The sequence below is a fragment of the Hypomesus nipponensis genome, chromosome 17, assembly GCF_054491055.1.
Source record: "Hypomesus nipponensis isolate SF chromosome 17, ASM5449105v1, whole genome shotgun sequence".
Taxonomy (NCBI): domain Eukaryota; kingdom Metazoa; phylum Chordata; class Actinopteri; order Osmeriformes; family Osmeridae; genus Hypomesus; species Hypomesus nipponensis.
The window spans coordinates 18,571,948-18,586,524 of record NC_140377.1 but is presented as its reverse complement, the minus strand read 5'-3'; the positions used below and the strand labels follow the sequence as shown (position 1 = coordinate 18,586,524).

At 41.0% G+C, this 14,577-nt stretch overlaps 1 protein-coding gene across 1 annotated transcript; it reads left to right on the top strand.

Annotated features, from left to right (window-relative positions):
• Positions 1-4,979: 4,979 nt before the first annotated feature.
• pmm1 (phosphomannomutase 1) lies at positions 4,980-13,964 on the top strand. The gene is made up of 9 exons (XM_084677083.1): positions 4,980-5,120; positions 5,224-5,373; positions 6,838-6,955; positions 7,763-7,839; positions 8,202-8,293; positions 9,189-9,288; positions 9,838-9,913; positions 11,740-11,855; positions 12,366-13,964. Exons 2-9 carry the CDS (start codon positions 5,287-5,289, stop codon positions 12,486-12,488), a joined length of 789 nt encoding a protein of 262 aa, XP_084533209.1. The 5' UTR covers positions 4,980-5,120; positions 5,224-5,286; the 3' UTR covers positions 12,489-13,964.
• The last annotated feature ends 613 nt before the right edge of the window (positions 13,965-14,577 follow it).

Here is a 14,577-nt window from a genome sequence, read left to right as displayed (position 1 = left end):
AAATATTGTTATAAAACCAACCAGATTGTCAGTTTATAAAACTGTTTGCCAGATGTATTCTCATAAACCATCCTACTATCTTTCCATTGAGTGAAAAACACATTTCTCTGACATGTAATTGTACATGAATTCTTTATTTTACATGTAACCTATATAATTTACTCTTAGAAGTCTCACATTGCAAGCTTTTAAATATTTCTGTGGACACATATCCTGTGACCCAAGGCTGCCCAACCTTGTTCCAAATGAGAACTATTCTCACTTGTAATCTGCCAAACCTAATCCAACACTCATGATTCTAACAATTACCTGGTTCACAAATGGTATCATCTATGCTACAACAGAGGTTGGGTTGAAAACATACAGGAGTGTAGCTCTCCAGGAACAGGGTTGGCCTGCCCTGTAACAACTTCTCATGTTATATGCATGCTAGCAGCAGACCAAGTTTACAAGTTTTTACAGGTGGATTTAATTGCAGTGTGTGTGTGTGTGTGTGTGTGTGTGTGTGTGTGTGTGTGTTTATGTGGATAATGTATGTGAGCGAGGGTGCTCTAGGATATTTCAAAAACATCAACATCCCAGCAGACCACATTTAAAACCACACATTTTATATATGTGAGTGTCAAACTTTGACACAAAGTAAACTTCACATCCCGTTCTATGGGTTCACTCACTCTGCCCTGCAAATATTGTAGGATGGGTTTTAAAAGCTGTTGGGGCAGTCGCAACCCTAGGTACCAAGGCACCTAGGTTGAGTTTTCTGTGTTCCATAAACTCGACATTTCTTGGGCACATATGTACCAGCTAGGGTTATAAAGACCTGAGTAAACACCATCCAAAGAGTGTCTGGCTATAATGGCTGGGTTGGTTAGGGAGACACAATCATGCAGTGACATTAGCATCCCTGAGGTGAGAGGTATTCTGCCCTTCACACTCCCATGTTGATAAGATGACCGGGATGTTTTGCCTTGAGGGAACAAGAGATTGTTTTTGTATTTTATTCTGCATAATCTTATCTCGCGTGATTGTTCCCTCATTAACCTTGTTATCTGATCTAACCCTCTACTCTACAAATTAATTCCTTCAGAATACAGATTATTACATATTAACTATAGGTTGCCTAGGTCTCCTAAAACCCAATAGCAAGGTGGTGCCCTGTTTAATTTAGTACTTTTTTTAGAAATGAAGTGTATCTATTCTTAAACGATCACACCCCGCAACAGGGAACAAGAGATTGTTTCTGTTTTATTGTGTCTAAAAAGCAACTTAATTGCAGCCAGGCTCTGACATGGGCTGAAAGCTTCCTGTTACTCTCAGAATATGGGTGCTGTCTCTGTATATCTATCACAGGATGTATAAAAAGGCCCATATTGTGTAAAAGCTTAACACTAACATATGTACATGAAAATGTGTGGTTTTAAAAACCGTCTGTGATGTTGGTGTTTTTGAAAGGGCACCCTCTCAGCCACATACACATTTGGACCAGGTAAATCCTCCCTTCTACAGGTCACTTTCTAAATCCCCCAGATTCTCTCATAGTGTACCTCTAATTGCTCCCTCTACATCAAAGCATGACCTGTAAACACACATCCCTGAGTACCCACTCCCAGGAACATATTGTCTGATTCTGCTCAGTGACCATACCCTATCATGGGCTCCAGGAAGTTATGGTGCCTGTTTCTGTCTATTTAAGGTACATGTTTGGTTTCTATGTGTACGTATGTAGACTTTATAAGGTTGGGTGTTGCCTCATCTAGTTTATTAGTAAGAGAAACGTTGGTAACCGTGATAACATGAGGTGGTCAATGGATTCAAACTGAAGAACCATCTAGGACCCTAACCCAGAACCATTGAAAAAATCTGGAACCCTGTCATAGTCTGTCCTTCCCAACCTGTCTCTTATCTACCTCCTTTGTGGCTTATCAATTAGAAACTTAGTAATTTATGACAGTCTGAACTGCTAGACTAATAAAAGCCTTGGTAATCTCAAACCCATATTAATGTATGAAGGCAAACAGGATAGTGTTTCAAAGTTCTTTGATTGTTCTAAGATCAAAAGGACAATTACTTGTTCACCTCTTGCTAGTCGTCAAAACATTGATTTACAGTAGTAAAGGAATATTTAGGCATCAGCTGCAGAATCTGAATAGTTGATGAAAGTATGATGGTAGAGCTCCATTGGGTTTTTAAGAGGGCTTTCACAACTTCAAAGATCCCACCTAAAATATATATGTTTCAGTTTGTCAGTTATATTGGTTTGCTTAATCCACTCTCTTATTCATTTCGTATGTGACATCTTCATCAAATGTGATTGTGTAAGTACATGTCCAATATAATACAGAAGGCGACGCCTTAGCACTATCTTCTCTGACCTCGTCTTTCTTTGTTAGTCTGCCCTCTCGTGGAGGGTTTAGGAGTAACGCGCACACTTCGAATCTGGCACCTTTTCCCTAGAAGTCTCTGATGTACGGTGTTCATTTTAGGACATCCTCAGATCTCAGACTCAATTGTCAGACTCAACCGAAAAGGCGTCGAGTCTCAGACCAAAAGTCATCAGACTCAGGCGAAACGGCTTCAGTCTCAGAAAAACCTCTGTCATTCTAAGACCAAACGTTCTCAAACCAAACGCCATCTGATATCTATTGATCACTGATCACTTGTCTGTGTTCTGATTGGTTTTACTGTAATGCTTCAACTACAGTTTGACTGAATACTAAACTTTGAGTCACAGGCCACTGTTATAAACTATTACTTTGACTAAATAAAAAAGAGTTTTACATTAACATGTTCACATGATGGTACTCTTTTAAAAACGCTATCCATGAGAAGGTTAATGTGATTGATTGGTTGATTGATTGAGTAGATTAGAAGGACCAGATTGCCTGCAGGCCAGTTCACAAATCCTTGTATTTTTTTTCTTCAAACGATTACAGAACTCTCTGCATTGTTAAATTTCTTTTTTTCACAATATTCTCTTCACAATAGGCCGCTGTTGATAAACAAAACTTAACTCTTCAGATTAACCACTAAAACAAAAAAATAGGACATCATTTGCATTTTGTGTATGGCACCACATGTAACTTTTTAAAATTAGACATCAAGATTTAAAGCAACATCAAGATGAACTAGTGTACCCCGCCCGTGATGCAGTTTGTGATTAAGATGTCAGTGAAACACACAAATACAGATTACTTGAACTATAGATAGTGTATAGTGCCCGTGATACAATTGGTGGCACATACACATATCCATGGAATTATAGGTAATGCTGGGGACACACCACAAAATAATCGGGCCGATTTCGGCCCTTTCGACAATCCTAGGTAACATATGTCCCGATTATCTTGATGGTTCCGCAGATTTTATCAGATGTTCCCTTGGTGTGAGGTGTGTTAAGAGTGACCACACACTGTAGGAGCAAAACGGCTACATCTAGGATTTTTTGTCCTCATGTTTGTGGTCTCTCACAGTTTGAAAATCTTATAAAATTTTCAAAATTGTATAGTGTGTCCCCAGCATTAGGCACAGTGCCCGCAATGATGTCGGTGACACACACAGATTTCTGGAATTATAGATAGTGCAGTGCCCGTGATGCAGCTGGTGATGTCAGTTCTTGGCAGTGGTTTTGGTACCTATATTTCTCAGATCACAAATTAAGTTCTCTGTCATCTCTGAAGTACTTGTTCCACCTCCACATCATCTATTCTAGGCAAATTTCCAATGCTGTGGTACCCCACATTCCTGTAAATGATTATGTAGCCTTCATTTGTCTGATGTTTCCTACCATATAAATTGCATATATTATGTTGATCAAAATGTATTAGCTATAATGGTTCTTTGTTAAATTGTCTTACCACCACAAACCTCTAGACATTTATTTAATAACAGAAGACATTACATGCACCGTGGTTGAGCCAGTTGTCATAATTGTAGGCCTAATTCACCATACAGTGCTTATATGTACAGTTCTGCCGACCAAGGAGGCTAAACTGGTAGGAATAGTGCCCATGTCTGTGATGCAGCTGATGATTATGTGTAGTTGATTTAGTGTTAAGAGTTTGTGCACATTTGCAATGTGCAGGTAGTTTTGACATCAGCAAGCACATTAATTTATGTAACAAAATTCACAGATTTATACTTTAAGTATCATATAGTCATTCTGTTAGCTAGTCAGCATTTCATCCATAAAGAAACCCCTTTGAAAGCAGAGATTCACTGTTATGGCAGCAGTCAGCACTAACCTGGCCATACCGATTGTAAAAGTTAAATTTGCTTCTAAAACAAACACTTAAGTTATCATACAGCCTCCGATACAACCTCCTAGTGCACCTGCTGTGTATGATGAGAGGGATGACCAGAGGACCAATCACAGTGAAGGGGCTGAGATGAGTTCCAAAGTTGACAAAAACAAAATGTCACGTAGTAGGCTGTAGTCTGATACATCACAGGGTTTTAGATTGACCTCAAGAGGTCAATGTGGTTACAAACTGTCATGTGCACCAATCAGCACAACAAGTGCTTGTCTGTTTGTCACAAGATGTTTAAGCAGTAGCCTAAGCTTGCACATTATTTTTGTTTGTATACAGCTTGATGTATACATTTACATTTAGTAGACGCTCTGGACGAACAGTAACATTACCCCCGAGGCAAGTAGGGTAAAGGGCCTTGCCGGGAATTGAACCAACAACTTTCTGATTATTAGCACGGCTCCCAAACCGCTCAGTCATCTGACTCTCCTGCTTATTTGTATAATGCTTTTTTTATACTGATCTTTCTGGAAAAAAATAATAATAATAAAAATCATCATTGTGCATTTCCGTGAACGGATTCAGAATTGGGTGAAAGCCTGACTGCTTCATGAGATACTCTGGGTTCTGTGCTTTGCTGCTTATCGTATCTTGCAACCGCCTACAACAGTGAGCAGACGCCCACATTATTACGTCCTTATCCACTGGCGACGCAATTGGCTGTGTGTAATGCCCTCTAGTGATGGTCGAGACAGTGTTGTAAAAGAAACCTGAGACTGATGATTTTCCTGAGCTCATTCGTAACCGGTGGAAGAAACGTTGTCTTGAGATGAAGAACAGTTTTAGGGTGTTATATATCTGTTCATCTGCACTGTAAGTGCTACACCCATTATTAATAGCTTTGTTGGCTTAAAAGTGAGAGATTTACCCTGTCAATTCATATTCGTTAGTGTTTGTGACTGTTGTTTACCACAAGGAAATCTGATAGGTGTGGATAAGCAAAAGAAAAATAACAGCCCTTTCGACACCGAAAGAAGACATGGATGCAACCAATTGTAGTCAACCTTCATGCAGAAATACCCTGTGTTTATTTGATGTGGACGGCACTCTTACTCGACCAAGAGAGGTAGGCAACGTGTGGCTTGTGTAAACAATATTTAGTTTTACGGTTGGTCTTGTTTATGAAACTAAATTTGCAGTTTCCATTCCCTAGTGTTGTTGAGAGTTAACCATGCCTATTGTCAATATAGCCACGATCATCATTGTCTTATCTTGTCAAATCCGCAATATTCCAAGGCATTATGCAACATTATTTACTATTTTTATTCCTTATCCTGCCTAGCACATTGGCATTGATAGGATAAAGCGAATCGACCCGAGTTATAGGCTTTGCATAAGCCATGCAAGTTGCAGGCTAGCCTTATTGTCCTGTGTGCCACACGTCTGCTTTTGAAGCATTGTCATTTTAATCAATGTACCATTAACATTTCTTTTGCTGAAAACGAATTGGCCGTCCGGTGTCTCATATCTCTTATTTAGAGTCGCACTACACGGAACGTAGAGAGCCGCACAGGCGCCATGTGTAGGAGTACTCTGTGTTCTCCATCGCTTTGCATACCGTAGCATACTTGCGTAACCTTATTTATTTCATTCGTGCAGTGTCATCTTGGTATATTCAGACACTGTTTTCAGGCCATTAAACAAAAACGTAGACTAGTCATTTTTGCTGTCTGCGAGCTATAATCTTGCCACAGCTGTTTCCGTCATGCCAACCATTTGTAAACAACTTCAGGGTATCGCCTGGAGAAGATTCACGTGGAGCTTTTAGCTTAATATCTTTGCCGTTTGCCTGCACCGAGCAAATGTTTTGGCATTTACTTTCTTTCTGTCATCCTCTGTTGCCTTTCAGTACATTAAAGTTTAAGACTTAAACATTTAGTGAAATTGTGAAAACGCTCCTTTGTCCTTTCCACAACGTTCAGACCGTTCCTTCACGGATTCCCCATGCTGCATAACTTAGTAATAAATGAATTTAAAATATCGTCTAAATACGAATTCATATTAGAATATGAACAGTATATTGTTACAACAGCTCGTGTCTCTATACATGCATGTTTATATTGAGATGAATAAACATATAGTTATGAATGGTCAGCGTCTGGACAAGTGATATAATAGACAACGCTAGAGGCTGTGTCGGATTCAGCAGCCATGCTCCAACACAAGGAACTTGCGCAGAATAAGCCCGGTGCCCTGAAATTGGATAGTACAATTTCCTTTATAGGACAGGTTTCATATGCCAATTAAGGCCTGCTCAGAGAGAGAAATAACACGTAGTATAAGAAAAGGAGGAGCTAGTTGCAGGATCGTTTCTCCAATGTGAAAGAGGAAATGACCACTTTCTGACCTGTTTCTCGGGTTGCTCAATGTCCAGACATTAGTTTCTTAAATTCTGCCGTTTTATATTTCCAATAGGCTTCCATACTGCACATATTGTCTGATGAATAATTGTTTTCATGAGCATGAGCAACTTTGCATTAAATATGTTTGTGTGTGTGTGTGTGTGTGTGCATGTGTTTTAAACCGACAGAAAATCGACCCTCTGCTGGATGAGTTCTTCCAGTCTCTAAGGGAGAAAGTGAAGATAGGCATTGTGGGGGGGTCGGACTACTGTAAGATCGCTGAGCAGCTTGGAGAGGGAAATGAAGGTATCTTACATCATCATACTTCATCAACTGTTTGCGTTTACACAAGAGAGGAAATCCAGGAGGGTATATAAAGATGATCTCTATCCTACTCGTAATTTTTCAAGGGGTGCGGTGTTGGGGGGGGGGGGGCAATCATTGAAGAAAGTTAGGGCGTTGTTTACAACCCACTCCGACCCTGCATCAGTCTGTAAACAATGTTTGAGGTCATCCGCATCATAGCGGACGTCACGGCTGTATTTTGCACAGTGGACCCAGACAAAGTAACATGTTTGCTGAAGAACTTGCGTTGTTACGCCTGCTATCAAGGACCCTTGACACACTCACCATGTGGAGGGGTGAACGTCCAACTGAATTTACACACAGCTTCACACAACAAGAGGATGGGCAGCAGCATTGTTATTCACCTCTCTTGTGTTAACAGCATGTGGCGAGACGTGAGATAAAGAAAGACAAATTGTCTCAAAGGGGGGGGGGGGGGGGGCTCTTTTTGGTTTTATTTATCTAATAAATCCATTGATTTGCTGTCCTTAGACGCCACTCTAGTCCTTAAGATTGGTAGTACATAGTAATACATCTCTCTGTGTGCCCAGCCCAAAAGAACAGGAAGGTCACGCAGATTAAACCCAGCTATTCCAGGTGGTGTTACATAGACAGTAATCTACAGTCAGGCCCTGACCTGAACGAAGCTGCACAGCTTTCAATCCACCGGCTCTAGTATTTAGTGTGTTGTTCATGCAGTTTTAATGAACGTACACCCATAATATTGTCCTAGGGCTTTACTAACTTGACTTTCTCTGTGTTTGGCAGTGATAGAAAAGTTTGACTATGTGTTTGCGGAGAACGGGACGGTTCAGTACAAGGATGGGAAGCTGCTCTCCAAACAGGTAGATGGGATACAGGGTGGATACACACACACACGTGGGGCAAACCGTCCTGGGAGAGGAAGCAGGTTTTTTGGAAACTCCACGTGTGGAAGGTCAAATAACGACACATTCTCTTCGAAGCAACACTCAGTCTTGCTGTTGATTGAAGAGGAATCAATATTTTTTCAATTTTATAGTTTGAGATGTGTCTAGAGGGGTATTATGTGGAGGGAGACAAAAAAACTACATACCCACAAATACACAAAAACGACACTCATTCCTCAATCTTTATTTTGGCTACAGATTCTACTCTGATGAAAAATAAGTTAATATGCGTTGAACAAGTGGTTGTACTTTGCCTGAGTTTGTGTTTATTCCGTCAGGCCATTCAAAACCAGATAGGAGAGGAGCTTCTTCAGGATCTCATCAACTTCTGTCTCAGCTACATGGGCCTTATCAAGTTACCAAAGAAAAGGTCAGACCTGGACTTTAACCCCATGTGCTCTCTGTCTCTGTCTCTCTCTCTCTCTCTTTCTCTGTGTCTCACACACACAAACACACACACGCCTTTCCCCTTTGACTGACTTTTAGCTTCACTACAATGTGTTGATTCCCCAGGCATGGTTATTTATCATTCAGACCGACATGACCTGATGAACCAGAATGGACCCAGGTGTTCATTAGAGTGACATGAAATGAGTGACAAGAATGTTGACTCATTGGGATCCAGGGGCGGACTGGCCAGGGGGGAGACTGGGGGGAGACTGGGGGAATCCCCTGTGGGCCGACAGGGTTGGGATGGTGCAAAATACCGGCCCACTTCCATCACCAACCGGCCATCTGACATCGCCGGAACCTCCAACAATTTTCCATATGAAACATATTGAACACGTATAATATGCTCTAAGACCTTTTGTAGTCTAAAAGTCTTCTGAAATGTATTCTTACGGACTTCGGAAGTTCAACGTAAGAACATATATATATATATATATATATATGTCATTTCTTTGTAATCATCCAAAATAATGTTACAGTAAGTGTATGGGTATTTTTTCAGGTAGGCCACTCGATACGTGCGATGCATTGAGCGGGAAACTCGCCGTTTACTGTTGGGATCCCTTTATATGTAGTTCCTTACTTTATATTGGACAACAACATTGACATTCTCGTATGTTGAAAAGGGCACATCGAAGATTTTTTGTGGGAGAACTCAGTTGAGAAAATGTAGAAGTTCACTAAGATTACAATATAACGCTATAGTTAGTATTACTAGTGCATTACAAATGTAAAGCTAATGGTAAATGTCTGTTACTTTGTGACAGACAATTGTGTTTTTCAACTCAATTTAAAAAATATATATATTTCCTTAGGGGCACCTTTATTGAATTCCGCAATGGAATGTTGAACATCTCCCCGATTGGACGAAGTTGCACGCTGGAGGAGCGCATTGAGTTCTCTGAAATCGACAAGGTAGAGTTTCAAAACACCCATGGTTCTCCTGCCTGGAAAACATCTTATCTCAGGGCTGTCTCACTCTCGTTCCTAGAGAGCTACCATCCTGCAGCTATTCTCTCCAACCCGAATACAGTACTGCTCATTCTAACAATTAGCTGACTGAGGTTGGAGTGGAAACCTACAGGTGGGTCGATCTCCAGGATCATGGCTGTACAGCCCTGGCCTTATCTAATCAGCCCCTTGAATCCTGTAAACAAATGCAGTTGAGTATGGATTCAGAGTGGTGTCCTGCTTTAACCTTGCATGGCCTCAGACAACCCAGCTGCACAGTTAGTTTGGTGCCGGGAAAAGAATTTGGCCTCAATTAACTGCAAACAAAATAGGCCAAAGAGTGAAAATCATAACCGTGTCAGTCTTCCCAGGTGGCTGAACAGACATACTTCACATATACACACCAGATATAGTGAAGACTAGGGGTCTAATAGAAGTGGATACGTTTGAACTCAACCCTGTGTCTGACCCCTGTCTTCTCTACCTTTCTCCCTCTCCTCTCCCGCCTCACAGAGGGAAAAGATCCGGGAAAAGTTTGTGGCGGCCCTGCAGGAGGAGTTTGCTGGGAAGGGACTCCGGTTCACTCGAGGTGAGCGTGCTGTCACTAATACATCCTCCGGATCTTTCTCAAGGAATGAGAATGTGTGTCAACTGTATTCATGTCAGGTCTGTCTACATATTGCGGTGTCAACCACGCCTTCTGAATCCAATTGTCAGTCTGTGTCCAAAACATGTTGTCGTTATCACTTCAATCGGGAAGAACATCCTGAACTGTTGTACTGTTTACAGCACACTATCTTCCAGAGTGAACCCTGTTATCGGTTCTACGTATCCTGCTAGGTGTTCAATTTTTCTGATACTATTCCGTTTCCTTTCTGCCTTTCCTGTGTTCAGTTGGCCTGCGATGCCTAGGAAAGATTTACAGATCATAGTCTAAAGATTGGTATTGCAGTTATCCATTACACTGTCTTTTTCTGTCGTTCTCTCTCCCTCTCTCTCTCCCTCCTTTTTCTCTCTGCCTCTCTGTCGGCTCTTTCTCTGATTCAGAGATGTTTTTCATCTGATTAATCAGAGAGTCAGTGTGTGCTCACTTGTGTAACAAGGTGTGGAGCTCAGCTAATGACTCTGCAAATTCAACAAAACACTATTGCACAAACCCCTGTAGCCTTTTTCCTACCTCCTGCTTCTGTAGCATCAGGCTTTCCAATGTATCAACTTATTCACAAAGCTCGTAGACCAATTTCCCAGGGTTCTGGGGTATAAACTGACGCACTTGCATTCTCACACAAGACTGGCAACCCTTAGCTGGATGAAAAGAGCCAGTGAGGGAGTGTGTGTGTGTGTGTGTGTCGATGACAGCCAAATTTATGTGTTTGGCTGCAGTCATCTGCGCACATAGCACTTCCAGTTTGAACTGAATATTTGAGTAAATTAGTTTAGGCATTGGGTTGTCCGGTTCCCCCCTTTGGAGAGAACATTGGTTTGCTGTGTTTTCCTCAGTGTTTATTGTTTGAGGCAGGACTGAGCATGGGGGGGTTGGGCCAACTGCACGAGTGTGTGGGGGGGTTGTTGAAACTCCAGATTTATGATGTTGAAGGCTCTGCAGTGTGGTGCTGGAGTGGTAGACTCAGAGAGGGGGAGGGGAGGAGAGGGGCTGAAGCGGTTATAGAAGGGTAGAACTCAGAGTGACTAGGTATTTTTAGGCTCAGTCATGGGTCACAGGCTGTGACGGCAGGCTACATGTTGTCAACCATTCCTTTGTCAGTTGGCAGAGGGGACATGTTTGGACTTAACTTCACACTGATCCGTATGGAAACGCTGCACTTCAAAGTGGCATTGAAATAGACTCAAGTCTAACAGTAAAGGTGAAAGATCAACCCTCTCTGGTAGCAAAACATCAGGGGGATAGATAGATAGCAGTGAGACTGAGTCTGTGAGACCAGCCAGACAGAATTGTATCATTATCAGCCACAATAAGGCTGGCCCTGCTGGACACAGAGCAGATGTCAGTGCCATAAGCACACACTCACTGCACACAGGCTAAATAATAGCCATGTTCTGGTGTAATGGGAGTGAATTGACAGCTGGGCTGGAAAACAAACAGCTTGGAAATGACATGAAGCATGCATTGGATAATGGTGCAGAAAAACAGGATGTTTTGCTCATCTCCTTTCAATACAAAAATACCCCTTCCATACTGACCCATGCGGTGGACATTATGCAAATGTCAGCGATAGGAGGGTCCGGTCACACACCGTCAGTGATTCTTTCATGAGGGTTGTTTTTGTCATTCTTGAGAACATGATCTGATTCCTGTCTTTCCAGACCAACATTCCGTTAATAACTGACAAAGTAATGGATTATTGATACAGAACTATGGTTAATATATAACTCGGCTGTTGTGGCTCTTTTCAGGTGGTCTCATTAGTTTTGACGTGTTCCCCGAGGGCTGGGATAAAAGGCTGTGTCTTGACGTGCTGGAGAGGGAGGGCCTGGAAGCCATCTACTTCTTTGGCAACGAGACTTCCTCTGTAAGTCCACAGAAGAGACTGAACGTGTCAGAGCGCTGTTGAACAATGGAGGCACACATGCACGCACACACACTCATGCACTGACACACACACACACATTCATGCTCTGACACACACACGGTCACACATTCATGCTCTGACACACACACGCACACACACACACACACGCAGTACATAAACACACTTAATGCCAAACACACCCACAGCCACATACCCTTAGGCTGCCATGAAGGTGGGATTCTACATTTGTTGTTGTTGAAGTGACATTTTGGGGGTGAAAGAATGTTGACACGTTTGAGTTGTATTTTAAATATATATATATATATATATATTTTTTTTTGCTCTTAGAAATAAAAGGGAGCAAGATAAAGAATGAAAACAGGAGGTGTTCAAACAATTAAATTGACATTTAAGTGCATAATTAGGAATGTTTAGACCTGAAATGTTAAAAGTATAACATTGACTACCTCTCATGATACTCATGAATTTGTGCACATGGATGTCTTTCAGGGAGGTAACGACTATGAGATATTTAACGACCCTCGGACGATCGGCTTCACCGTGTACTCCCCGGAGGACACAGCCAGACTCTGTCGAGAGATCTTCTTCAACGCTCCTCCCAACGAGTCATGATGCCTCCACAGCCTCTCCACTGCCTCTGCTGTACTCCACATGCTCCCCCCTGTGGCCAGGGCGGGTGCTACAGAGAAGATGGGCGCAGCAGATGACAGAGGGCTGCGCACCAAGCTGTCTCAGAACACTACTGATTTTACTATTTTACGATTTTACTATCTTGAACTTGATTTTTTTTTAATGCTGATTTCAGCAAGCACTGGACTCATCACTGGCTGGAATCCATGGATATTACAGTGTGATTTGGATAAAAGCAGTGTGTTTTTATAAAGCAGTGATTAACGGGGCCAACACAAGAAAATATTTCTCTCACATCTTGATTAACCTGATAATATGTTTTATCTGTCAAACAAATTGCACAATTTGTACTATTGCGCATGATTTGTACATATCATTACAAATGACATATTTTAGTACCTAAATGGTATTGTGGCCTAAAATTACTCGACAGATGGTTTGTTACACATTACCATCAGGGAAGTTATCCTTGGAAACTGGAAAAGGTCAGACACTTTCAAAAAATACTTGGCAGGCGATTAGATGGCCCATTTGTCTATCACCGACTTGGTCTATCATGGGCTAACTTCAACCACGCCTGTCGCTGCCAGTACTTCCTCATAGTTCTCTGATTGGTCCGAACCACTGTGGTTTGGGTACAAACAAATCTCACAAATCCAGTTGTCTCAAAAGGTTATTGTGACTGTCTTTAAAACTAAAATATTCTTGTTGTATGTTCATGTGAAGACTTAAACACATTATAAGTATATGGTTGTGTAACAAAAATACATATATATGCCATTCATTTTTGTTTTGCACTAAAGTTGACATAGGTTGGTAGTTTGCATAGTGAGTTAGTGCAGGTTTTATTTTCTAATCATTCCAGCTATTTAAAAATGTTAGTACTGGATCATAGAACTGGATCTCACTCATGTTATTTTCTCCTGTAGTGGTAGCTCAGTTATTGACATCCGTTCCAAATTTCAGAACCACAAGGTTGGACTCAACTGTGATAGGTACTCTTGATGTTCTCAATGACAATTGATGTTTGTGATTAACCATTTGTTGCAAATGAGATGGGTCATTAGAATGTATTTGGTCCTGGCCATAACCTTTAGATTGTATTTGATCATAACACTATTAAAGAGCCCACATCTGGAGATTCCAGGTCTTGGAAGATGTTCATGACTGTTGTGGAAATGATCACACTCCATGTTCATTAAAAGTCGTCATGTGTAATGTGGATACTGTATGCCCACCAACAGATACACAGGGAGGTATCCTGATTAATCAATTTGATAGTATTGCATGTTGTATGTCGTCTTCATTTTAAAAGTATATACAGTATACGAATGAAGAACAGCACATGCGCTAGATCTGTGAATAGTAAAATGTTTATTGATGCTTTACGATAGTGAGCACCTTCCACAGTGTTGTGCCAATAAAAGAAGGTGCCCTTGATATGTGGACAAAATGAAATTGTCTATCTTCACTGGACGTAGAACACAGTAGTATTAACATCCAACAAGAATGCATAAAAGTAGTCAAAATGCTGACGACAGAAAATGCATAGGCTAGTGGTTATGGATGTATATGGAAGATGATGAGCAGACATATGAGTACGACTAGTAGTAGTATTCAGTATTGATGAAGCACAGTAACTGTTATAAAAGCTTCACTGTTGTATTAACTGACCTTTATGGGGGTGTCATAGTGTTATACTGTCTCTTGAACAATAGAAAAGAGATTTAGAAACACTTTAGTCCTACTTTGCAGTAATACATGGCTCGTACCTTTTTGAAAGAGAATTCTCCAATAGGACCACAAATTAATCACGATACAATAAAACCCTGATGGGAGTTGTAGTCAGTTTGGCAGTATTCAGTGGAAATTCAAATTTTAAGTGCAATCTTTTGACTACAGCACCCAAAACTTTGAAATACATTTCAGGTATTCTTAGGATAACAATTTTTTTTGACAAACAACCAAATAAATAAACATATAAATAATATGACAAAAGATAGGAAGAAGTGTTTTTCCAAGGAAAATACTATCAATAGCTTTTCCATTCACAGTTAAAGAGAAATAGATT

Coding starts and splice junctions, on each gene's coding strand:
- pmm1 (XM_084677083.1), top strand. CDS start 5,287: ATGGATGCAACCAATTGTAGTCAACCTTCATGCAGAAATACCCTGTGT. Junction 6,956..7,762: donor GCTTGGAGAGGGAAATGAAG/GTATCTTACATC, acceptor TGTGTTTGGCAG/TGATAGAAAAGTTTGACTAT. Junction 7,840..8,201: donor GGAAGCTGCTCTCCAAACAG/GTAGATGGGATA, acceptor TTATTCCGTCAG/GCCATTCAAAACCAGATAGG.